This window comes from Hippocampus bargibanti, linkage group LG13 (genome assembly GCF_051943395.1).
Source record: "Hippocampus bargibanti isolate YZ-2025 linkage group LG13, ASM5194339v1, whole genome shotgun sequence".
NCBI classification, from domain to species: Eukaryota; Metazoa; Chordata; class Actinopteri; order Syngnathiformes; family Syngnathidae; genus Hippocampus; species Hippocampus bargibanti.
Window position 1 is genome coordinate 858,005 of NC_142746.1, and position 24,462 is coordinate 882,466.

The 24,462-nt window shown below is 43.8% G+C and overlaps 2 protein-coding genes across 7 annotated transcripts in view; both read right to left on the bottom strand.

The window, feature by feature from the left end:
* Window positions 1-7,589, bottom strand: part of tnfaip3 (tumor necrosis factor, alpha-induced protein 3) — a 31,256-nt gene extending 23,667 nt beyond the window's left edge. For 5 of the 6 annotated variants that reach the window (XM_089012072.1, XM_089012071.1, XM_089012075.1 and 2 more), the window contains exon 1: window positions 808-1,135. The gene's annotated coding sequence lies outside the window, so the exon portion shown is untranslated. Of the gene's footprint in view, window positions 1-807; window positions 1,136-7,472 lie in introns of those variants that run through there. The other variant, XM_089012076.1, reaches the window with a different exon arrangement.
* A 1,243-nt stretch (window positions 7,590-8,832) lies between these two features.
* On the bottom strand, window positions 8,833-24,224 carry perp (p53 apoptosis effector related to pmp22). Its single transcript, XM_089012561.1, has 3 exons — window positions 23,801-24,224; window positions 18,363-18,503; window positions 8,833-14,063 (listed from the first exon to the last, which is right to left on the bottom strand). The coding sequence occupies exons 1-3, from the start codon at window positions 24,003-24,005 to the stop codon at window positions 13,852-13,854; spliced, it is 558 nt and encodes a 185-aa protein (XP_088868687.1). The 5' UTR covers window positions 24,006-24,224; the 3' UTR covers window positions 8,833-13,851.
* Between the last annotated feature and the right edge of the window lie 238 nt (window positions 24,225-24,462).

The following is a 24,462-nucleotide window of genomic DNA, read 5'->3' on the forward strand; positions in this document are numbered from 1 at the left end:
TTTTGCTTGAAACGTGACAGTTATGCAGAAATGTGTATATTCTACAACTTCGAGTGAGTTATAAAAATACAACTTAGTCACCTTGAAAAAAACTGTAGTGTTAGCAAAAAGAGCGTAAACGTCAATCAATTTTTTTCCTGTTTCTCGTTGTTGTATTTGGAAAAAAATCAAGAACCAGCATGGAGGGAAACGTGTAATACATCATCATAAACTGCATAGCTTGGAAAATCCCCCGAAAAACGATGACGTACTTCACAAAAGTGCAAAGATATACGACTGCGAGTACAGAGTGCGCTCCGTTCACTGGACAGAAACAATGGAGGTGGAATATACTGTCGCGTACCTACTTTTAGGGTCCATTTTGGACTGATGTTTTAAAAAGGGTGCCTGGGAGTAGGGCATAATGTGGCCCCTGTGCCTTAGGTTTGACACCTGTATCATAGCTATTTGCTTGACGTCTCCCACGGTAGCAGGTGCAAGAGTCGAGGCAGCGGCGGGGTCCAAACATCCAACACACATTCGGACACGTGCTGACGTCATGCCCAACGACAACAATACAGCCCGACGAGGCCTCCGAATAGCGTCCGCTCAGAGGCGGCCGCGTCCCCGCTAAACGCCCCCCGGCGCCCCGCCACGGCCCGCCGGCCGGAGGAGGGTGACGTATTGGTAAACAATGGCCGTCGTGAGCCGCTCGCTTCCTTCGCCGACTCGAGGAGGCCACCGCGCCATGGCCGGCGCCGCCTCCTCCTCGGACTCGCCTGGCGAGCCCGAGCCGAGCAGAGGACCGCGTCGTCGCGCCTCGCTTACCTGTCCGACGTCCGCGGCGGGTTGGCGTTACAACAGAAGCCGCCGGATGCTCGGCAGCCTCGTCCTGTCGCCCGGCGCCATTCGAGCTTCTCCTCTCGGCTGGCTGATTTTTTGGAGGGGCTGGTGGGCGGGGGGACGGGGAAGGTGGGGGGCACCGCTCGCACTTTCTCGTTCGCGACGGGTGCACGCGTGGACGCCAATGAGAGCGTTTAAAATCATGTGGGGGGAAAAGAACCACAGTGAGAAGGGGGGAAAAAAGCCCAAATCAAGGGGATTTCCACGCTGGGACTTTCCGTCCACCCATTTTTTCGCTTCCCTCACGCAAATCACACCTCCTCACCCTCCTCCCTCCTCCCTCACCCCTGGGGGCGGTTACTGCGAGTGCCACCAGGGGGAGCTCCAGGCCCCAGCCGTCTTGATTGTGCAAAGATAATTCTCCGAACAACGATAATAATAATACAGTAAAGTCTCGTTATATCGATATCGGATATATCGGTAGTCCCGGTTATATCGATACTATTTCTATGCACGCACGGAGAAAATTACATGCAAACAGGGTCGGATATATCGATAATCCCGGTTATATCGATATTTTTTCAGCCTCCCTTGAGTATCGATATAACGAGACTTTACTGTAATAATAATAATAATAATAATAATAATAATAATAATAATAATAATAATAATAATAATAATAGATTTCATTTATAAGCGCCTTTCAAAATTCTCAAGGACACTTTACAGTCACAGGATATTTTTTCTGAGGGTGGCAGCCACACGCGTTCACTCAACCCGGAAGAAACATAAAAACAACAATACACAAATAAACTCAAACAAACAAATAATAATTAACCATAAAGAGACAAAATACACGAATGAATAGAAAAGCAGATACATAATCAGACAAATACACAAATAAATAAATAAATAGATAGACAAATACACAAATAAATACACAAACAAATAAATACATAATAATTAAACATAGACACATAAATAAAGAGATAAACAGACAAATACATGAGTAAATAATCATTAAACATGAAGAGACAAATACACAAATAAATAAGCAGATAAACAGACAAATAGACAAATACATAGACAGACAAATAAACAAACAAACAAATAAATACATAATAATAATAATTAGACATAAGAAGACAAATAAATAAATAGACAGATAAATGCACAAATAAATAAATGGACAAATCTCCTTTTCCTTTGGGCTTTTCCCTTCAAGGGGTCGCCACAGCGAATCAGTAACCTCCATCTTCAGAGGTATGATACGCATGTTTGTTTTGGCCAAGCTTTTACGTCGGATGCACTTCCTGACACAACCCTCTGTATTTATCCGGGCTTGGGACCGGCACAAGAAGACTTATGTCCCTTTGTGGCTACAGAAAAAGCAACTCGCTCAGTAAAAGGCTCCCAAACACAAAATGGTCATCAGCACAACAAGTAAGTCTCCCAAATACAAAATGGTAATCGGCACAGCAAGATTCAAAAAAGCAAAAACTATATTATTAATATTATTATTATTATAAACTCATAACAGAAAAGTACCTTTGAAACTAACATAACTAGAATTAAACACACCGTGCAAAACGTCACTGAACACAATTTTTTCATCATCATCTTCCATACCTCACATAGGGCACCTCGAGTAGCCAGTTCACCACTCTTCAGCGGATGAAAAAGGTCAAAAGTGACAAGAACTTATTGTTGTTGTGATTATATTATGTGGTGTGTGTGGAGTGCTCCTAAAAAGACGAGAAGCCATGTTATTTTGAGTAAAAAAAAACATTAATTACATGGCTGACAAGGTCCATTAAAAAGGAACATCAGATTAATAACGGCGGTGGAGTGCGAAACGTGTCCTTGACCAGTAGATGGCGTCGTGTCGTCGTCCTTTCCTATTTGGCTGTGCGGAAGCATTTAACCATTGTCGCTTTTTGACGATCTCAGGAGAAACGTTAACGCCACATTTATCGGCCAAAGTGGAAGTGAACTCGCCCGCAGTGTAAGCGAACCTATATAATAATTAGAGATATACGCGAACGTGAAAGTGGATTTGCTTTTCAATGGTCATGTCATCCTGTTGTCGTTGCAGGAAATAGATTTTTAAGAGTGCCATCAGGAAAAATCCCACTTCCGTCCTTGCCCACAACTTCCTGTTTGTCGATGAGAAGGTTTCTTCAGCCGTCATCTGTACAAAAGTGAAGGTTTCGGACGTTTCGCCTCCTATCCAAGAGACTTCGTCAGCGAACTAAAGTCTGACTGGTCGTATCGGCCCCATTTATATATCCCTAATGTCCAGACCTAGTGGCGCCGGACACAGCTATGATAGGTCCCTACTCTCAGGTTGGGGGGGGGGGCGCGGGACCCCCCCCTGTGGCCCCACTGATTGTTCCTACATTCCTGACTAACGATTGGCCTATTACCCCCACTCCCCCCGGTATCACCTCATCAGCATAACGACCCTCATCAGCATTGCGAAAGTTGCCTAACCTGTTTTGCCTGAGCAGGCTATTGTATGAACGATCCAAATTGAACCTCACACCACCAGACCGGTTTAATGAAGGATTTTGTTGTTTTATAAGAATCGCCTCTTTTACCCCCCTTTCAAACCATCTATGTTCTTTCGCTAAGATTTTAACCTCATTGTCGTCAAATGAGTGGTTAGTAGCTTTTAGGTGCAAATGTACTGCCGATTGAGGCCCACTAGTATTATCCCTGCGATGTTGATAAAGTCTTTTTTTGAGAATTTGTTGAGTCTCCCCAATGTACTGCTCTTTACAATTTTCATTCTTACAATGTATGGAATAAACTACATTACTTTGTTTTTCATTTGGTAGCCTATCTTTTGGATGCACTAATTTTTGCCTTAACGTGTTTATCGGTTTGAAATAAGTAGGAATTTTATGTTGCCAAAGGACTCTTTGTAATTTTTCAGAAACTCCTGCAATGTACGGTACTGCTACTCCTCTCCTTTTAGAATCTTGAGAATTATTGGTTTCGTTCGCTATTCTTTCTTTCTGACATTTGTTGAATGACCACTGAGGGTACCCACAGTTAGTGAGTGCTCTCCTGATATGTTTTGACTCCTTTTCTCTACCTTCAGTGCTAGTTGGTATTAGTTTAGCCCTATGCTGGAGGGTTCTGATAACTCCTAGTTTATGTTGTAAAGGGTGGTTAGAGTCAAAAAGTAAGTATTGGTCAGTGTGCGTAGCCTTCCTAAAGACTTCTGTTTTTAGCGCTCTGTCCTCTTTTATAATTACTTTACAATCCAAGAAGGCTAGTTGGTTCTCTTGAATGTCCTCACGAGTAAATTTAATGTTGAAGTCTACAGAGTTGAGATGATCTGTGAAGGATTGAATTTCTTGTTTCTTAATTATGACAAAAGTGTCGTCCACATATCTAAACCAGTGTCGAGGTTTTGTCCCTGGGAAGGATGTGAGGGCCTGTTTCTCCATCTCTTCCATGTAAAGATTAGCCACTATGGGTGAAACTGGTGAGCCCATAGCACAACCATGGAAGAAATTCAATCCTTCACAGATCATCTCAACTCTGTAGACTTCAACATTAAATTTACTCGTGAGGACATTCAAGAGAACCAACTAGCCTTCTTGGATTGTAAAGTAATTATAAAAGAGGACAGAGCGCTAAAAACAGAAGTCTTTAGGAAGGCTACGCACACTGACCAATACTTACTTTTTGACTCTAACCACCCTTTACAACATAAACTAGGAGTTATCAGAACCCTCCAGCATAGGGCTAAACTAATACCAACTAGCACTGAAGGTAGAGAAAAGGAGTCAAAACATATCAGGAGAGCACTCACTAACTGTGGGTACCCTCAGTGGTCATTCAACAAATGTCAGAAAGAAAGAATAGCGAACGAAACCAATAATTCTCAAGATTCTAAAAGGAGAGGAGTAGCAGTACCGTACATTGCAGGAGTTTCTGAAAAATTACAAAGAGTCCTTTGGCAACATAAAATTCCTACTTATTTCAAACCGATAAACACGTTAAGGCAAAAATTAGTGCATCCAAAAGATAGGCTACCAAATGAAAAACAAAGTAATGTAGTTTATTCCATACATTGTAAGAATGAAAATTGTAAAGAGCAGTACATTGGGGAGACTCAACAAATTCTCAAAAAAAGACTTTATCAACATCGCAGGGATAATACTAGTGGGCCTCAATCGGCAGTACATTTGCACCTAAAAGCTACTAACCACTCATTTGACGACAATGAGGTTAAAATCTTAGCGAAAGAACATAGATGGTTTGAAAGGGGGGTAAAAGAGGCGATTCTTATAAAACAACAAAATCCTTCATTAAACCGGTCGGGTGGTGTGAGGTTCAATTTGGATCGTTCATACAATAGCCTGCTCAGGCAAAACAGGTTAGGCAACTTTCGCAATGCTGATGAGGGTCGTTATGCTGATGAGGTGATACCGGGGGGAGTGGGGGTAATAGGCCAATCGTTAGTCAGGAATGTAGGAACAATCAGTGGGGCCACAGGGGGGGGTCCCGCGCCCCCCCCCCCCAACCTGAGAGTAGGGACCTATCATAGCTGTGTCCGGCGCCACTAGGTCTGGACATTAGGGATATATAAATGGGGCCGATACGACCAGTCAGACTTTAGTTCGCTGACGAAGTCTCTTGGATAGGAGGCGAAACGTCCGAAACCTTCACTTTTGTACAGATGACGGCTGAAGAAACCTTCTCATCGATGGACCACTCCTGTACGACTGAGAGCTTACACAGACGAACTTCCTGTTTGGTGTCTTTCGTTTCACTTTAAAGGACAACCGACGCCCCCGGACAAGTTGCGTCCATAATTTGTAAAATCGCTTCAAATGACTTCTACTGAGCGTATTTTACAAACATTCCACCGCATATAGCTATATTTTACGTTTTAAGACTCGCGCTGAATATTCAGGAAGTCTTGTTTTTGAGTTGGTGACGGCATTTCATTTGACTAAAAATATCAGTCTGTGTGTTTTGGGTATTTTGGATGCTATAAAACTGATGTCAGTTAGGAAACAAAAACATGGTGTCGGTTGTCCTTTAACATACCTGTCAACGTATGTTTTCACCGTATTTTAGACATTTTTTTTTAATCGTTTCAAATAATGTACGACGTACTACGACTTTTAAATGCAGAAAAAAATTACATTGTGAAGCAATCTTGCAAAGACCATTTAGCCAACTTCAATGCTGCCGTCAAAAGTTACCAATGAAAACCAATGAAGGAAATAAATACATTTAGTTAGCCATGTTAAACATTGTGTAGGATAAACATTAAAATAGTAAGTTAATCAGGGATGACCAAGGGATCATTCCGCAAGATGGTGAAAAAAGAAGGCTACGTTCCTCATCAAGTGTTTCATGCTGATGAAACCGGCCACTCCATTCCATCACGCTATCAACGACCATCACAAAAGTAAATAAAACGACTTTATTATACAGTGCAGTTTATTTCTTTAATTATAATACCATAGCACATTTATTAGACATGAAATAAGGTATATTTTGTGTCGTTTTAAGGCTTTGAAAATCAGAAAGGAGAAAATTAGAAAGTAGAAAATTATGTTTTATGGGGACCTGGGAACGGATTATTCTCATTTTAATGGTTTTGTATAGGAAATACATTTTTGGGATGCACACTTTTCGCCTTACACACTCTGTCTGGGAACCAATTAAGTTCGTAAGCCAAGGTATCACCGTATTTTCAATGTTAAAATTAACTGTTAATGCTAATATTAGCTTGTAATACTTTTAACCTTACACCAGCAAAAGTCATCATCAATCGTATTTTTTTTTTTCGTGGCGTACGGTCGGATTGGTAAAATCACAATGTGCGCATGTGCGGTAAACTGTCTGCATTTCCGCTTGTGTTAGCGTTTTTTTTTTTTAAATCATTTCAATTAATGTACGGCGTACTCCAGCTGTTATACAGGAAATGTCATCATTTAGTAGCTAGTAGTCAAGATTGACAGGTATGCTTTAACATCTACCCTTCCCACTTTCACCTTTCCGCCCGCCTGCCATCATTGTATTCATTTCACACCAGAGTCATAGCGCCGTGGAGCTCGCTGTCAGTACACACAGACACCAAGGCAAACACGGGGCCGGGGGGGGCAAGTCACATTCCTCACAGAGGCCCTTCCCAGGGTGGGGCCCACCGTGTGAGTCACTGGCGGCTTATCACGCCGCTCGAATGCTTTGAGGAGGCCAGGACAAAGTTCGCCAACCTGTTTGCACACAGCTCACTTTGACTGTCAGTTGTTTTCCTGACACAGCGTATGTGGCTGCCGCTGCTCACCCGCAGAAAAACGTATCTTGTGACTGTAAAGTGTCCTTGTTATTACGATTGTCATTATTATTATTATTTCTGTCAGCTGTTTAGCATCAAGCGTAGCATGATTGTCGCTCGTTTCCCCTTTTGGTTACGATTGATTGGCGGTTGTTGGAGATTAAAGTTGTCATTCCTTCCTTTAGCGTTAAAGTTAGCAGACCTGTTCTCAGTTCACCGTTTTGCCTCGCCGTATTTTCTGCCGTTGAGCATTTAGCTGGGAATTTCCGGCTATTGTTGTTAATCTTCCTTCCTGTTGTGTAGCATTTGTGTCCGTTTAGCTGATTCGCACTTGACTTACCTTGGCAAAAGAACGGAAACATAACAAAGGTCTGGGATTTCATCGGATCGCTCAATCAAATTCCCTCAAGAGCTTAGATGTTGTTCTCATCAGTATTTTGTTGTTTTATGGCATCAGAATATATCGAGTGTATTCAGATGATTGTTGATTGTCAATCTGCGAGTGTTGTGTCGTTCGCGAACGAGCCGGTTCTTAGAGCCGGCTCTCTGAAGTGAGCCGGTTCCTAACAAGGAGCCGGAAATGGTAGCAGACTTTTTCCCCTAATTTTCAGGGGAAAAGAAATCAGGCAGGCGCTACCGATCCATGCGCACCAAATCCAGCAGACATTTAAACAGCTTCTTCCCCCAAGCCATTAACTCTCTGAACAGTAGCCCAAATGGAACTGTATGATGATACTGATGATACTTGTGCAGCGTGTTCTACTGGAAAAAAATCCTTGTGTGTTCTACATACTTGGCAATAAAGATGATTCTGACATTGTCTCTTCAATGAACTGATAAATTTGTAACCTGGCTTTGTATGTCAGCTTTATTGTCAAATATGCTAATATGCATGACCTACCGCCATGTCTGGACAGTAGGGATATATATATATATATATATATATATATATATATATATATATATATATATATATATATATATCTCATCTCATCTCATTTTCCGTACCGCTTATTCCTCATTAGGGTTGCGGGGGTTGCTGGAGCCTATCTCAGCTGTCTTCGGGCACGAGGCGGGGGACACCCTGAATTGGTTGCCAGCCAATCGCAGGGCACACAAAGACATACAACAGTCACTCTCACACTCATACCTAGGGACAATTTGGAGTGGTCAATCTGCCTGCCATGCATGTTTTTGGAGTGTGGGAGGAAACCGGAGGACCCGGAGAAAACCCACGCGGGTCCGGGGAGAACATGCAAACTCCACACAGGGAGGCTCGACCGGGACGCGAACCGGCGACCTCTGCACTGTGAAGCCGGTGTGCTAACCACTCGACTACCGGGCCGCCCTATATATATATATATATATATATATATATATATATATATATATATATATATATATATATATATATATGTGTGTATATATATATGTATATATATGTATATATATGTGTGTATATATATGTATATATATATATATATATATATATATATATATATATATATATATATATATATGTATATATATATATATATGTGTGTATATATATATATATATACACGTGTATATATATGTATATATATGTATATATATATATATACATATACACATATATATATATATACAATAACAATATGATGTGCACGTCTACTACAAGCTAAATGTTGAAAGCAAACACGAAGCTGTAGCATCCAGCATTTAGTCAAAACAACGACTTTATTGCATCAAAATACAAACTACAAAACAAAGAGACTCACTTCACACCAACTAGAGCAGAAGAACAATGAGGGGCGGCTTATTAATGACAGCACACCCATGGGAAACACTCCGAGTGTTAAAACAGGAGTAGATCTCTCTCACACACACACACACACACACACACACACACACACACACACACACACACACACACACACACACACACACACACACACACACACACACACACACACACACACACACACACACACACACACACACACACACACACACACACACACACCATGATCAATTCGTTTTAAATATTGATCCTACTTTTGGTTTAGCCTGTCTATCATGCAATGTCAGTCGTTTTTTTTCCCCGACACGACTTGCTGATGCGAATCTGCTCTTTTTGTTGTTTTCTCACACGATACGTCAAACAAGGACAACTTGTACAGTATTTCGATGCTGCAAAATCAAACATTTCAGCAGCTAAGGCACATCGGACCAAAGATTTTGGTGTTTTTCATGCTGCATAATGCGAGTTCCCTCCTTTACTAAAATACAAACATACAAGTTGAGGGAAAAAAAAGTTGGTACGCACTGCTCCCTTTAAACCAGGGGTGTCAAAGTCATTTTTTGCCGCGGGTGGGCCACATTGTAGTTATGGTTTCCTCTCCAGGGCTATTATGAATTTTGGGAAGCCATTAGAATGTTTAATCCCCTCCACATATTACATATAATAATCATTTCTAAACGCCTTTCAAAACTCACTTTACAGTCACAGGATAAGTTTTTCAGTGGGTGAGCAGCGGCAGCCACACGCGCCAGCATTCACTCAACCCACTCATTGAAAGCTACATAACTATATAGAGCGCACAACAAATTAATGAATAACTAGTTTTCAAATCCGAAGTCAAGAATAATCATTATAATAATACATTTCATTTTTAAGCGCCTTTCAAAACTGTCAAGGTCACTTTACAGTAACGGGGCACATTTTTCTGTGGGTGAGCAGCGGCAGCCACACGTGCCAGCGTTCACTCAACCCCGAATAACTCAAAAAGAGAAAAAGCTAGCTAGCTCGCTAATAGATAGCTAATAGCTAGCTAGCTAATTGATAGCTAATAGCTAGATAGATAGCAGGTTAGATCAGAAAAAGCGAGCTAGCCAGCTAAGAGAGCTAGCTAGATAGCCGGATAGCTGGCTAATTGATAGCTAATAGCTAGCGAGATAGCCAGCCAGCTGGGTCACAAATAGAGAGCTAGCTAGCTAAGAGAGCTTGCTAGTTAGCTAATTGATAGCTAATAGCTAGTGGGATAGAGAGCTAGCTAGCTAAGAGAGCTAGTTAGCTAGACTGTTATTGTGGTTCACATCCAAAAATATGGAATTTTGGTTAGGATTTCAGCAGGCATCATGGAGTTTCATTTGCTCTCACGGGCCGAAAAAAAATGATGTGGCGGGCCAGATTTGGGCCCCCGGGCCTTGACTTTGACACCTGTGCTTTCAAACCAAAAACAACAAACCGTTCATGTTACAAATATCTTTTTCTAATCCTAATTACTCGAAAAGATGAAATATTACAAAATAAGTTTGACGTTAGCTCATTTCAACCACTTAGCGTCTAATGCGAAGCAAAGTTAATCCCGCCCCTCGAGCCTTTTGATGAGAAATAATCATCCAAAATAAAAAGTGTGCAGGCAAAAAAAAGACCATTGCAAGGATGACATTAAGCGCATTTTATATGCATTGTGTAAAAATACACTGAAACTGAGCCACCCACAATTCCAATGTGTGGAATTCCCCTCCACCTGGGGAAACCACGACCCCCCAAATCCCCCTTCCTCAAAAAAAAAAAGTTAGCCGGAATTGAACGACAAACGATGAACATGGCCGATGGTGTTTGCGGCTCGAATGGCGACAGTTTTGAAATCATTGACTCCAGGCCGATCGTTCTGGATGGAATGAATGCTCGCCATCGTCGGTACCGGATTATTTGCCTCGGGAGCAAAAGGCCTGCGGATCAAAGTGTCGCTTTCAATCTCCCAATTTGAAAAGAGTTTTTGGGGATCCCAAACTGATGGTTAAAATAAATGAATCCGGACGACGTGGCTCCAAATCAAAAGCCGCAGCTAAATAGCTGCATATTAGTTGCGTCACAAAGGGGAAGGATCAATCAATAAATCAATCAATCGCTCCAGATCGAAGCATCTTAAAAGACAACCGACACGTCCGTAATTTGAAAATGACTTCAAATGACTTCTACAGAGCGCATTTGACAAAGATTCCACCGCATATAGCTATTTTTACATTTTAGAAGTCACGCTGAATATTCATGAAGTTGTGGCGGGCACTAAGACCATGTATCTCACCCAGCAGGTGTACAGCAAGGGGCGTGGTTATTGACAGAACCTTTATACAGTGAGACCTCAACTTACAAACACCTTAACTTACAAACTGTTCGTCTTACAAATGTCAAATTTATGAAAATTAAACCTTATAATAAGCACTATTTTCATAATACACACCCGCCACGGCTGGCGGAGTGATCTTCGGCGGAAGCACACGACCGAACAGCACCAGAGGTTAAGTTACCAACAGTCCATATGGAAGGTGACTCTCCTATAAGTCATCAACGACCATCAAAAAGGTAAATAAAACTTTATTTTACAGCACAGTTTATTTCTTTAATTACAGTCCTCTCTTTCCAAACAGCAATTCCCTTTGACCTTCGACCTCCAACGCCATTCCATCAAGCCATAAATGACCATCACAAATGTAAATAAAGTGACTTCATGATACAATGCAGTGTATTTCTTTCAATACAATACAATAGCACATTTAGTATACATAGAATAAGGTATGTTGTGTGTAGTTTTAAGGCTTATTTAGTTGAAAAGTATATTTTATGGAAACCCAGGAACGGATTATTCCCATTATAATGGTTTCCTATGGGATTTTTTTTTTGAGATACACACTTTTCGCCTTACACACTCTGTCTGGGACCCAATTAAGTTCGTAAGTTGAGGTCTCACTGTATCCACATCCGTTAACATCCTATGTTATTTCATTTCTAGTTTAGTCCATATAGGGATATACTATGTAGTTTATTAGCTAACTTTGTGTGTCTGTAGGGTGTACAGTTATTAAACATCTTTATTTTCAGTCTGATATCCTGTTACACGTTCCTCGTCGCTGATAGGCCCGGTGGATATGATGTCATCACTGCTCTTGCCCTCCTCAACCGACGACCTCACAATGTCCCTGCTGTCTACAAGATGAAAATAATCTCTTTTGTTCAACACCTTGGTTCCTGCTGATTTTACGACCATCTTCTAACACCAGCGGGAACGATCATTTTTAAAGCCATCAGTTATGATAAGAATATTTTACTGCTTTTTCCCCACGTTCAAGGATCACGTCAGGGTCACCAGTGTAGCAGTTGAGGAAGGAGAACACACGACTGACTGGAGCGCGTCTTTATTCCAACTGCCGACAAGTGGATCTGACTTGAACATGGGGAAAATGCAGTAAAATATTCGTATCATAACCACGCCTCTTGCTGTACACCCGCTTGGTGACATACATGGTCCTAGTGCCCGCCACTCACTCTTGTTTTCAAGTTGATGTCGATGCGGGAAGTGACGTCACAGAGGGAACGCCCCTGACCGAGAAAGCGACACGCACAATGCATTTTGGGTACTTTTTTTCATCGGGTTGATTGTGAAATTAGAAGGGAAACTACATCAATAACGTGTTTGTTGTGTGACAGCCAATTGCGGTAACACTCATTAAGAAGGTGTAAGTTGACACAAATTCCCAGCCGTTTCCAACGGAGCAGAGCAGCAGCGGAGGCGAACGAGGAAGCTAACCGGAGTTAGCGATTCGGCGCTTGGATAACTGCTGTCATCCTGTCAGCCCGTGACAATGGGGAGAAAGTCGCTTCCAGCGGTGAAAGAGAGCAAACCGATCGGACAAACATCCACTTTTTATCCGTGTTACTCTGTAGCGCTGTCGAGCTCTCTCTCTCTCGACTTGACAGCTTTGATGTTCGTGTGCTGCTCAAAGTGTGCCGCTGTCTCGAACCCTCCTTTTGTGGTCGGCTCTTGTAAGCGGCGGCTCCATATACTGGACGAAACGTGGGCCATTTTGTGGATTTTCTGGGCTGCTACATCAGAGTCCGGATCTCTTTCACTGGTTTCATCGCTTGCAGAAGGTTCGAATTGACACGGAAGGACTTCTTTAATCAATGGCAAACATTTATGCTTTCCTCTTCGGAACTATTTGAATACTATTCATCACTGGATGAGCAACAAGACAGGATCTTTTTCTGAATGTGAACTCTCTGAAGCCATTGTTTTGATTCTGGAGCAAGGCAGTTTGTGGGTGGGCCAATCCAAATGTGACGTCACGAATAAGGGGGCGGGACTTTTCGAATCTCCCCAGTTTCGAGTTCATTAGTGGCAGTTTTGGGCAACTTTAAGTCATTTTTATTGGTGTTTTGCCTTTGATTAAACATATCAGCCTGTGTGTTTTGGGTATTTTAGATGCTATAAAGCGTTTTTCTGATGTCAGTTAGGAAACAAAAATGGTGTCGGTTCTCCTTTAAGCAATCTGCATTTTTTTCCCCTTCCGAATCAATCCCATTTGTTATGGGACTTGTACTGTGGCCTGGGAGCGATTGTTCTGGATCTAGACTGAGGCATGGACCTCTGCGGCGGAGGATGCACCAGGTTAAGAACCACTGGGTTAGGGTTACAGTTTCTGGATGGATTACCCGGGGCCAAACACTCCAGAACCACGTTGCCGAGTGAGCCGAAGCGCTCGCTCGGGATCAAAAAGTCCAGATCAAAAATCCCTCCCGATCAATACTGCCGCCACTCGCTGACGATCGCTGCGCAGGCACTTGGGTGACATTTCACACGGAGAAAACGCCATCTTGAATTGGGATAAAAGAGTCCGAATGTTCCGAGAAGAAGGTTGCGGAGGACGGGGGTCCGCGGGCCCTAAGGGCTTTAGGCGGACGCGTAGAGGTACTTGGTCTTAGCCAGGCCGGTGAGCTCGTCCTCGTAGCGCGGCAGGCAGCAGAAGAGCACAGCGCAGCCGATGCACAGCAGGGTGGCCCCCCAGCCGAAGCCGTACGCCCACGTGTAGTAGTAGTGGCCCTCGAAGATCTGCTCGTTGAACTTGACCGGGTAGATGATCAGAGCGATCACCTGCAGCACCACTGCATGGGCAACATGGGAAACATTGCTTTTAGCAGTAATAATCATCATCATAATACATTTCATTTCTAAAACTCTCAAGGTCACTTTACAGTCACAGGATAAGTATTTCTCTGTGGGTGAGCAGCGGCAGCCACACGCGCCAGCGTTCACTCAACCCACTCATAGAAAGCTAGATAGCGTGCACAAAAAAATGTATGAAAAAACATTTTCACAAGTTTTCACAAGTTTCATTTGCTTCACTGACCGAATAAAATGAAGTGGCGGACCAGATTTGGCCCCCGGGCCTCATCTTTGACACCAGTGTTCTCGACCAATGAGCTGTTTTTTTTGCCAGAATAAATGGCATCTTTTGTCTCGTGTTCTGACCTTTACGATGATCCGCAAACAATAATAATAATAACAATAATCAATGAATGAATAACTAGTTTTCAAATCTGAAGTCAAAAATAACGACTGTTATTGTGGTTTACATCTAAAAATATGACATTTTAGTTCGGATTTTAGCAAGCATCATGGAATTTCACAAGTTTCATTTGCTCTCGCGGGCCAAAAAAAAAAATGATGTGGCAGGCCGGATTTGGCCCCCGGGCCTTGACTTTGACACCTGTGCTTTAAACCAACAACAACAAACCGTTCATGTTACAGTCGAGGCGGTTTACAAACACACTGATATCTTTTTCTCATCCCAATTACTCGAAAAGATTAAATATTACAAAATAAGTTTGTCGTTAGCTCCTCTAAATCACTTAGCGTCGAATATGAAGCCCCTCGAGCCTTTTGATGAGAAATAATCATCCAAAATAAAAAGTGTGCAGGCAAAAAAAAGACAATTGCAAGGATGACATTAAGCGCATTTTATATGCATTGTGGAAAAATACACTGAAACCGAGCCACCCACAATTCCGATGTGTGGAATTCCCATCCACCGTCAACCTGGAAGTAACTCAAATAGCTCGCAAGCTAGCTAGCGAGCGAATAGAGCTAATAGCTAGTGAATAGGTAACAAATAGATACCTATTAGCTAGCGAATAGATAGCTAACACCTAGCCGATAGATAGCTAACACCTAGCGAGCGTTGTTGAAAGTAGCGGCAAAATTAATCGTATCACATTTCATAAGCTAATAAGTAAACTCTGTCAACGTTTGCCATTTATTTCGAAGAGACTGTAGAAGTTAGCAACTTAGCAGCGGCGGTACTAGCTTGTTTGTTTTTATACTTCAATGCTATTTGTTCCACATGTTGGGTGAATTTTTATTTCCACTTTGCGTCTTTTTTTACACTTCCGTCTTTCCAGAGCGTTGTAAGGTCGTGCTTTTGCATATCATTTTCCAAAGTAGATCCGTCTGTGTAAGCTCTCAGTCGTACAGGAGTGGTCCATCGATGAAAAGGTTTCTTCAGCCGTCATCTGTACAAATTTGAAGGTATTGGACGTTTCGATTCTTGGCCAAGAGGCTTCGTCAGCGAACTAAAATCTTTTGCTGGTAGTTTTGGCCCGATATATTTATATCCCTTCTGTCCAGACGTGGCGGTGCCAGACTCTGCTACAATTGGTCCCTGCTCTCAGGTTGTGGGGAGCAGAGGACTACTCCCTGCGGCTACACTGATTACTTCTATTCTCCCGAGTGATTACTTCTATTGTCCCGCCTATGTATGGGGTCTACGACTGGCCTGATTGCCCCATTTGCTCTGGTATCACCTCATCAGCATAAGTAAGCCTATGTTGCCTAAGAAGTCTGTTGTAGGAACGATCCAAATTGAATCTCACCTCACCATGGCGATTGAGTGAAGGGTTTTGCTGTTTTATGGAACTAGCTTCTTCTCTGCTCCCCCCAACCTGAAAGCAGGGACCAATCAGAGTCTGGCACCGCCATGTCCGTGAAACGTCCGAGACCTTCAAATTTGTACAGATGACGGCTGAAGAAACCTTCTCATCGATGTTCCAAAGTAGACGCACAGAACCTCAGCCCCAGAAGATTCTTTGTGATTCGTGTTGTGTTTCAAGTTGTGAAAAATGGGGCAGGCAACTTTTCAGAGTTATCTGCCCTGTTGTCCGCTAACTTTTTTGTCACGAGTTTCAGACACTGCTTTTAGCATTTTCACGGACGTCTGTTGTGCCGCCGGGCATCGACTTTGTCGCACGAGTGAGCGAAAGCGCCACGACCGTTCACGATGACGGCACCGTGAGGAAAATACGCTCACGCCAAAGCAACACAATGTTGTACCGGAATGTTCCTCATCAGCAACTCGGCGCTGAGTCACAACCAAGCAACGCGCCTGTTGCGTCTTCCTTCCAGAAAAAGGCGTTGACGCTTGTCAGTCATGACTTTTTATCAACAGGAGGGTAAAAAAAAAGCATCTCGTTACCGGTTGAGGCAGTCAGGAGGGAACTGTACAGAATTCTTCTTCGGGGCGTTCCGTTCAGCGACAAATGAGTGACTCACTTCTGATTTTGCCGAGTGGACAAAAAGCAGAGGTGCGCCGTCATCGGTGTGAGCGGTAATAACAAGCCGCCGCCTCCTGTCACAAGCAATCGGCGAAGCAAAACGGACGCGCTCCACTTCAAGTGCCGTCGCTTCAGTCAGAGTGAGAATTTGGCGGACTTGGGAAGACAATCACGTCGCCACTGGGGGCCATTCTGGCTCCTTTCCCAAAAGTTTTCTGCTGGCAAATGTGAACTTATGCACACCCTATTCAGTACACGTGACTGCGGCGGGAGAACGTGTGTCCCACATCCGACCGACTCTTCTGCCTTCCTGGCCGGCCAGCTCTGACTCTGACTCTGTCTCTGACTCTGACTCTGACTCTGACTCTGACTCTGGCGCTTTCTATGACTCTGGCACAGGCTCTGGCACAGGCTCTGACTCTCTCTCCGATTCTCCGTCCGACTCTCCCTCCGACTGTCTCTCCGACTGTCTCTCCGACTGTCTCTCCAACTGTCTCTCCGACTGTCTCTCCGACTCCGACTCTGACTCCGACTCTGACTCCGACTCTTACTCTGACTCTGAGACTCACTCTCTCTGTCTCGGACTCCTGACTCTGTCTCTCTGTTTCTGACTCCAGACTCTCTCTCTCTCTCTGTTTCTAACTCCTGAATCTCTCTCTCTGTTTCTGACTCCTGACTCTTTCTCTCTGACTCCTGACTCTCTCTGTCTCAGACTCCTGTCTCTCTCTGTCTCTGACTCCTGACTCTCTCTCTCTGTTTCTGACTCCTGACTCTCTCTCTCTCTGTTTCTAACTCCTGAATCTCTCTCTCTGTCTCTGACTCCTGACTCTTTCTCTCTGACCGAAATAACTCAAATAGATAGAAAGCTAGCTAGATAGCTTATAGCCAATGACTCTCTGTCTCTGACTCCTGACTCTCTCTGTCTCTGACTCCTGACTCTCTCGCCTGACTCTCTCCCCAGACTCTCTCCCCAGACTCTCTCCCCAGACTCTCTCCCCAGACTCTCTCTCCAGACTCTCTCGCCAGACACTCTCTCCAGACTCTCTCTCCAGACTCTCTCTCCAGACTCTCTCTCCAGACTCTCTCTCCAGACTCTCTCGCCAGACTCTCTCGCCAGACTCTCTCGCCAGACTCTCTCGCCAGACTCTCTCGCCAGACTCTCTCGCCTGACTCTCTCTCCTGACTCTCTCGCCTGACTCTCTCTCCTGACTCTCTCTCCTGACTCTCTCGCCTGACTCTCTCGCCTGACTCTCTCTCCTGACTCTCTCGCCAGACTCTCTCGCCAGACTCTCTCTCCTGACTCTGGCTCTGACCCCCCTTCCTGCCCTCAGCTGGTGCAGAACGTCATCACGACATTTGTTTGGGACTGAGTCCCTCCTACCGGCTGACAGAAAGTGGCAACATTTAGCGATCCTCGCTGCCCCCCCCCGTCCACCCCTGCGTGACCTTTTGTCCCTCGGCACTCCCACAGCAAAGCCCGACAAGAGCCAAAACTCGGGGAAGTCTTTTGCAAAGGCTTGGACAAAGGACAGATTCAGATTGGCTTGGCAGGTCTGAGCCTTTGGCGGCCACGACACATGACGCCTCGGTTCCCCGGGTAACGCCACGCACCGCAGAGTCTTATGGGGAGGGGCCCTTTTTTACAGTCGGGAGCCCCAAACACTCACCATGACTTCACCCAACAACGCCCGAAACATGCGGCCTTACAAAGACAGAAAGCATTCACTTTCCCGAGGTTCTCCTTTACTAAGCGTGACCTTTTACTTGTTGACATTTTTACACATTTTGACTAGCGGGCGACGGCCATGGGTGCTTCTGGTGCTTCTCTTTCGGCGGCGGGGGTACGTTTCTTACCGACGACAATCAGCATGACTCCGATGACGGGCAGCAGCGTGACGTTGAGGGTGCAGCACAGGGCCACGCAGGACAGGATGAAGGCACCGATGAGGATGAGGAGGCCCAGGATCATCAGGGCGGCCACCGCCTGCGCCCAGGCTGCATGGGCACAAGACGGAGTGCGTTCAGGACCAAAAGAAAACTATTCCAAATGCTGACTCGTGTAACTCAGAAAAAAGTTCAATTGCAGTGGTCAAAAGAGCCCGTTTGCTTGTGACATACAATAATAATACATTTCATTTATAAGTGCCCTTCAACAGGATAAAGTATTTCTGTGGATGAGAAGTGGCTGCCACACATGCCAGCGTTCACTCAACCCGAAATAACTCAAATAGCTAGAGAGCTAGCTAGATAGCTTATAGCTAGCCAGCTCGCTAATAGATAGCTAGATAGCTATTGTGTTTCCTGACTCAAATAGCTAACTAGTTAGACAGCTAATGGCTAGCCAGATAGCCAGCTAATAGCTAGCCAAATAAACAGCTAATAGCTAGCCAGCTAGACAGCTGACATGTATATATATATATATATATATATATATATTTCGTATTTTTTTTCCCCCCTTGAAAATTTTGTCGGCCACTCGGGCGGAGACGTTTTGTAAGTTGTACGCTCGACGTAAAAGTTGCACGCCCCGGGCGTCTGGGCAAACGTTGTTCAGACGCTGCTAAGAGGCACACTTTACAGATTGTCACATAATAATAATAATAATAATAATAATAATAATCTAATAATAATAATGCATTACATTTTAAGCGCCTTTCAAAGCTCTCAAGGACACTTTACAGTCACAGAATAAGTTTTTCTGTGGGTGAGCAGCGGCAGCCATACACGCCAGCGTTCACTCAAAGTCACTCAAAGAGATAGAAAGCTAGTTAGCTAATAGATAGCTGCTAATAATAATAATAATAATAATAATAATAATAATGATAATAATAATAATGCATTACATTTTAAGCGCCTTTCAAAGCTCTCAAGGACACTTTACAGTCACAGAATAAGTTTTTCTGTGGGTGAGCAGCGGCAGCCATACACGCCAGCGTTCACTCAAAGTCACTCAAAGAGATAGAAAGCTAGTTAGCTAATAGATAGCTGCTAATAATAATAATAATAATAATAATAATGATAATAATAATAATGCATTACATTTTAAGCGCCTTTCAAAGCTCTCAAGGACACTTTACAGTCACAGAATAAGTTTTTCTGTGGGTGAGCAGCGGCAGCCACACACGCCAGCGTTCACTGAAAGTCATTCAAAGAGATAGAAAGCTAGTTAGCTAATAGATAGCTGCTAATAATAATAATAATAATAATAATAATAATAATAATGCATTACATTTTAAGCGCCTTTCAAAGCTCTCACAGACACTTTAGTCACAGACTAGCATAGGTACTATAATAAATAAAATATAATCACAAATACAATGCAATAAACAAAATACAATTATAAATAGAAACAAGAGAGAGAGCTACACAGAAAATGCAATTTTAAATGCGGTGGGTTTTAACTCCTTTGTGGGCAGCAAGCCCCCCTCAAAAAAACCCACCCAAGATGAATAGGTGCCTTGTTTTCCCAAGAACGGCGAAAGAAAAGGCAAAGGAGCTCAAGCCGCTTGACTGGAAGTGCAGCCAAGTTTTGCCTTCCTTCGTCTTTGTCGTTAGTGGGGGTCAGCCAACACCTGGTTACCGAGCCCCGAGGTGTGTCTCCCGCACGCACGTGCAAGCAAACGTGTTGGACGGGTCGGTTCTTCTCGCAAAGCTCAACGCTGGCGTTCGGCTGACAAACGTCGACTGGGATGTTAAGGCCGATTTCAAAGATCATAATCATAATAATAATAATACATTTCATTTTTAAGTGCCTTTCAAAACTCTCAAGATCACTTTACAGTCACAGGATCAGTTTGTCTTTGGGTGAGCAGCGGCAGCCACACACGCCAGCGTTCACTCAGCCCGGAAGTAACTCAAATACATAGAAAGTGAGCTAGCTAGCTAATAGATGGCTAATAGTTAGCTATCTAGCTAGCCAGGTAGCTAGATAGCTAGCTATATAGCTAATAGATGGCTAGCTAGATAGATATATAGCTATTCAGCAAATAGTCGGCCAAATAGCTAGCTAGATAGCCAGATAACCACTAAGTTAATAGAGAGCCAGCTAGATAGCTCATAGATTGCCAGTCAGATAGCTAGCTAGCCGGCCAGCAAGACAGCTAATATATAGATTGATTGCAAATAATAATAATACATTTCATTTCTGAGCTCCTTTCAAAACTCTTAAGGTAGATAGCAAATAGCTAGCTACCTAGGTAGCTAGCCAAATAGATATCTAGCCAGCCAGCTTGTTAGCTAATAGATAGCCAGCCAGATAGCTAGCCAGCCAGCTAGATAGCTAATTAATAATAATAATACATTTCATTTTTAAGCGCCTTTCAAAACGCTCAAGGTCACTTTGTAGTCACAGGATAAAGTTTTTCTGTGGGTGAGCAGCGGCAGCTGCATGCGCCAGCCTTCACGCAACTCCGAAGTAACTCAAATAGATAGAAAGCTAGCTCGATAGTGAATAGATGCAGTAATAATAATAATCCATTTCATTTCCAAGTGCCTTTCAAAACTCTCAAGGTCACTTTACAGACACAGGATAAGTTTTTTTTCTGCTGGTGTGCAGCGGCAGCCACACACACCGTCGTTCACTCAACCCGGTAACTCAAATAGATAGCTAGCCAGGCATCTAGCTAGATAGCTAGACAGTTAATGGATAGCTAGCGAGATAGCCACCCAGCTAATAGATAGCAAATAGCTAGCAAGGTAGCATATGAGCAAAATTGATAACAATGGCAGTTTAAAGGACAACCGACTCACTTGTTTTTTGTTTTTTAACTGACACCAGAAAAACGTTGTATAGCATCTAAAATAGCCAAAACATGCAGTATGATATTTTTAGTCAAATGCAAAACACCAATAAAAATGACTTCAAGTGTCCAAAATCTGCAAAAAATTGAGCAGCAAATTGGGCATTTTCAGAAAGTCCCGCCCCCAGTTCGTGACGTCACGCCAAGACGTCTTGCATTGCTGGAGAATCAAAACAATGGCTTCAGATTCGGAGAATACGCTTTCTTGTTACACATCCAGTTATGAATATGATTCAAATAGTTCTGAAGAGGAAAGCATACATGTTTGCAATCAATTAAAGAATTTATTTGTGCCATTTTGAGGCAACAATGGGGGACAATCTCTCACAAAAAAGAGGCACAAAATGGCGACATCCTGTGGCCACCTCCGTTTCCATAGGCTGATGAATTCTTAAATGGCGCTTGGACGCCTTCTGGCAGCTTTTAGGTGCAACACGAGGTCCCCAGACCAAACAACTGCAGCAAAATACATTGACGTGATGGAAGGACAATGCGTCCTTTTCACGGTCAGTGGGTGGTCCTTTCGTGACGTCACGTCCGACTCGTCACCAACTTCCTGAATATTCAGCATGAGTCTTAAAAGGTAAAATATAGCTATATGAGGTGGAATCTTATTAAAATACGCTCAGTAAAAGTCATTTGAAGTGCTTTTACAAATTATGGACACAAGTTGTCCGGAGACGTCGGTTGTCCTTTAAGAGTCGGTGTTTGGGAGGAAAAGTTGGACTCTCTTTTGCTTTTAAAGCTTGTGGCGGGCTCAAACGGGTATCGTCGTTTGGTCTGTTTGTGTTCCCAGGCCGGAGACGATAAGGGTGGGCGGGGAGTGAATTCCAAAGTTTAGGCCTCCCCACCCCCCTCCGTCACACACACACGCAAACACACACGCATGCCTTTCCACTTTTCAACAAAATGTCAAAATGTATTATTAAAAATAACTTTGTGATAGTACTCACCGTTAACGTGAATAGTTTTCCATTCCTCATGGTTGGTAAAAATCCATCCAAATGATCGGAATAAAATTCAACTTGCCGGGTCCATAGGCGAAGTTACTGCTAGCTAGCCTGCACACGGCTCATTAGCTTCCACACTTGCTTTTCGCTGTCTCTCGCAGAAGTATATTGATGCTAACGTTAGCATGGGGCTTGTTACAATGCCACTGACATTAGACTGTTTCATCGATGGTATTGTTTCATTGCAAATTAGAATCAGAACTTGTTCTCTCCACAAAGGCGAATCTTCCGGTGCATTCTAGCTGAAGTGTACTTGCCATTTTTTTTTAACTCGTCGGGCTTATTTAAAGGGGCGTTCACCTGTTTCAACAAGAGTATCATCCAATCAAAATTGCGCTTTCCGCCAACAGGAAATGAACAGCGAAAAGCGAGAATATGTATTTCGTTTTATCGGCGAGCCATATGTAATCATCAAAAGAGCCATCTATGGCTCGCGAGCCAAAGGTTCCCGACTGCTTTGGACTCTACGTTGGGGCTGCAGTTGGCGGAAAGCGCAATTTTGATTGGATGACACTGACCGAGGTTGGCCGAAAGCGCCATTTTGATTGTATGATACTGGCCGTCATGTTGAAACAGGAAAACTCCCCTTTAAATGAGCCCAACGAGTGCACTTCAGCTTGAATGCACCGGAGCATTCGCCTTTGAGGAGAGAAAAAGTTCTGATTCTAATTTGCAATGAAACAATACCATCGATGAAACTGTCGAATGTCTGTGACATTTTAACACGGCCCAGGTTAATGTTAGCATCAATATACTTCTGCGAGAAGATATTGCAGACAGCAAGTGTGGAAGCTTATGAGCCGTGTGCAGGCTAGCTAGCAGGAACTTCGCCGATGGACAAGTTGAATTTCGTTCCGATCGTTTGCCTGGATTTTTACCAATCACGAGGAACGGAAAACCATTCATGTTAACGGTGAGTACTATCACAAAGTTATTTTAAATGATACATTCTGACATTTTGTTGAAAAGTGGACAGGCATGCGTGTGTGTTTGTGTGCGTGTTTGCGTGTGTGTGCGTGCGGCTATCACTGAAAAAAAAATTCTAAATATTTTACTTTTATGGCTCTCTTAGTCAAAAAGGTTCCCAACCCCTGCTCTAAAGTGTATTCGTCGAGCGAGCTGTTGCGTCGCCCCCCACCCGTCACGACCGCGAGCGGTTATTCATACTTGTCAAATTATACGTTTGCCCCGTATTTTAGTAAAGTAGGTTTTTGATCATTTCAAATAATGTACGGGGTACTATCACTTTTATAGGCAAATCAGCAAAAGTAATCCTCAATAGTTTAGATATATTTTTTCTCGCTTCGTACGGTCGGATTGATAAAGGCACAGTGTGCGCATGCGCAGTAAACTGTCTGCGTTTCCGCGTTTTTTTATTATTTCAAATAACGTACGGCGTACTCCAACTTTTATACGGGAATTGTAATCATTTATAAGGGAAGCTATTAGCTAAGGTTGACAGGTACGGTTGCAGACCACTTACAGAACTCCATGAGGGACTTGCTTTCCCACTTGTCGTTGCGTCCGTGGTACTGGTCCCACATGCTGGCGTAGTGCGTCTTGCCTTCCTCGTCCGTCACCCAACCCGACGTGGCGGCGATGGCGATGATGTCGAAAATGATGGCGAACAGCAGCAGCAGGGGCACGATCCACCTGCAGCGGGGGTAGGCGATCCCGCAGCGGAACATGGCGAGCTTCGGTCGGGTCGAGTCGAGGTAGCGGACGAAAAACGAGAGGCTCTGGAGGGTTGCCTGCTTTGCGGTGCTGTGGTGCGCTGGGCGGCGCCGGTTGGCTTTTTTACGATCTTTGTGAGCGAGCGGGGAGGGAGAGGGTGGGAAAAAGAAGCCCCACCCGACTTCGCGATGCAGCTGTCAAGCCGGTTTGGACGTGCGGGGCCACGCTTGTCTGCCCGGTGAAGAAAGCCCAACCCGGATGACTTCTTCGGAAGGGATTGGCTCATGTCACGTCGCCACGCCCAACCGTTGGAGTCGGTCGACGTCCAACCGGCGACCGCCTGCTACCAACAACAAATTCCGGCTCTTTTCAGTGAGCAGGTTCTTTTGGCTCGGCTCACTCAAAAGATCCGCTCCTTTGGCTCCCAAATGGCTCCTCAGTTTTTTTGTTGTTGCTTAAATTAATTAACTA

Coding starts and splice junctions, on each gene's coding strand:
- perp (XM_089012561.1), bottom strand. CDS start 24,005: ATGTTCCGCTGCGGGATCGCCTACCCCCGCTGCAGGTGGATCGTGCCC. Junction 18,504..23,800: donor CAAGTCCCTCATGGAGTTCT/GTAAGTGGTCTG, acceptor GTGCCCATGCAG/CCTGGGCGCAGGCGGTGGCC. Junction 14,064..18,362: donor AGTCATGCTGATTGTCGTCG/GTAAGAAACGTA, acceptor TTGCCCATGCAG/TGGTGCTGCAGGTGATCGCT.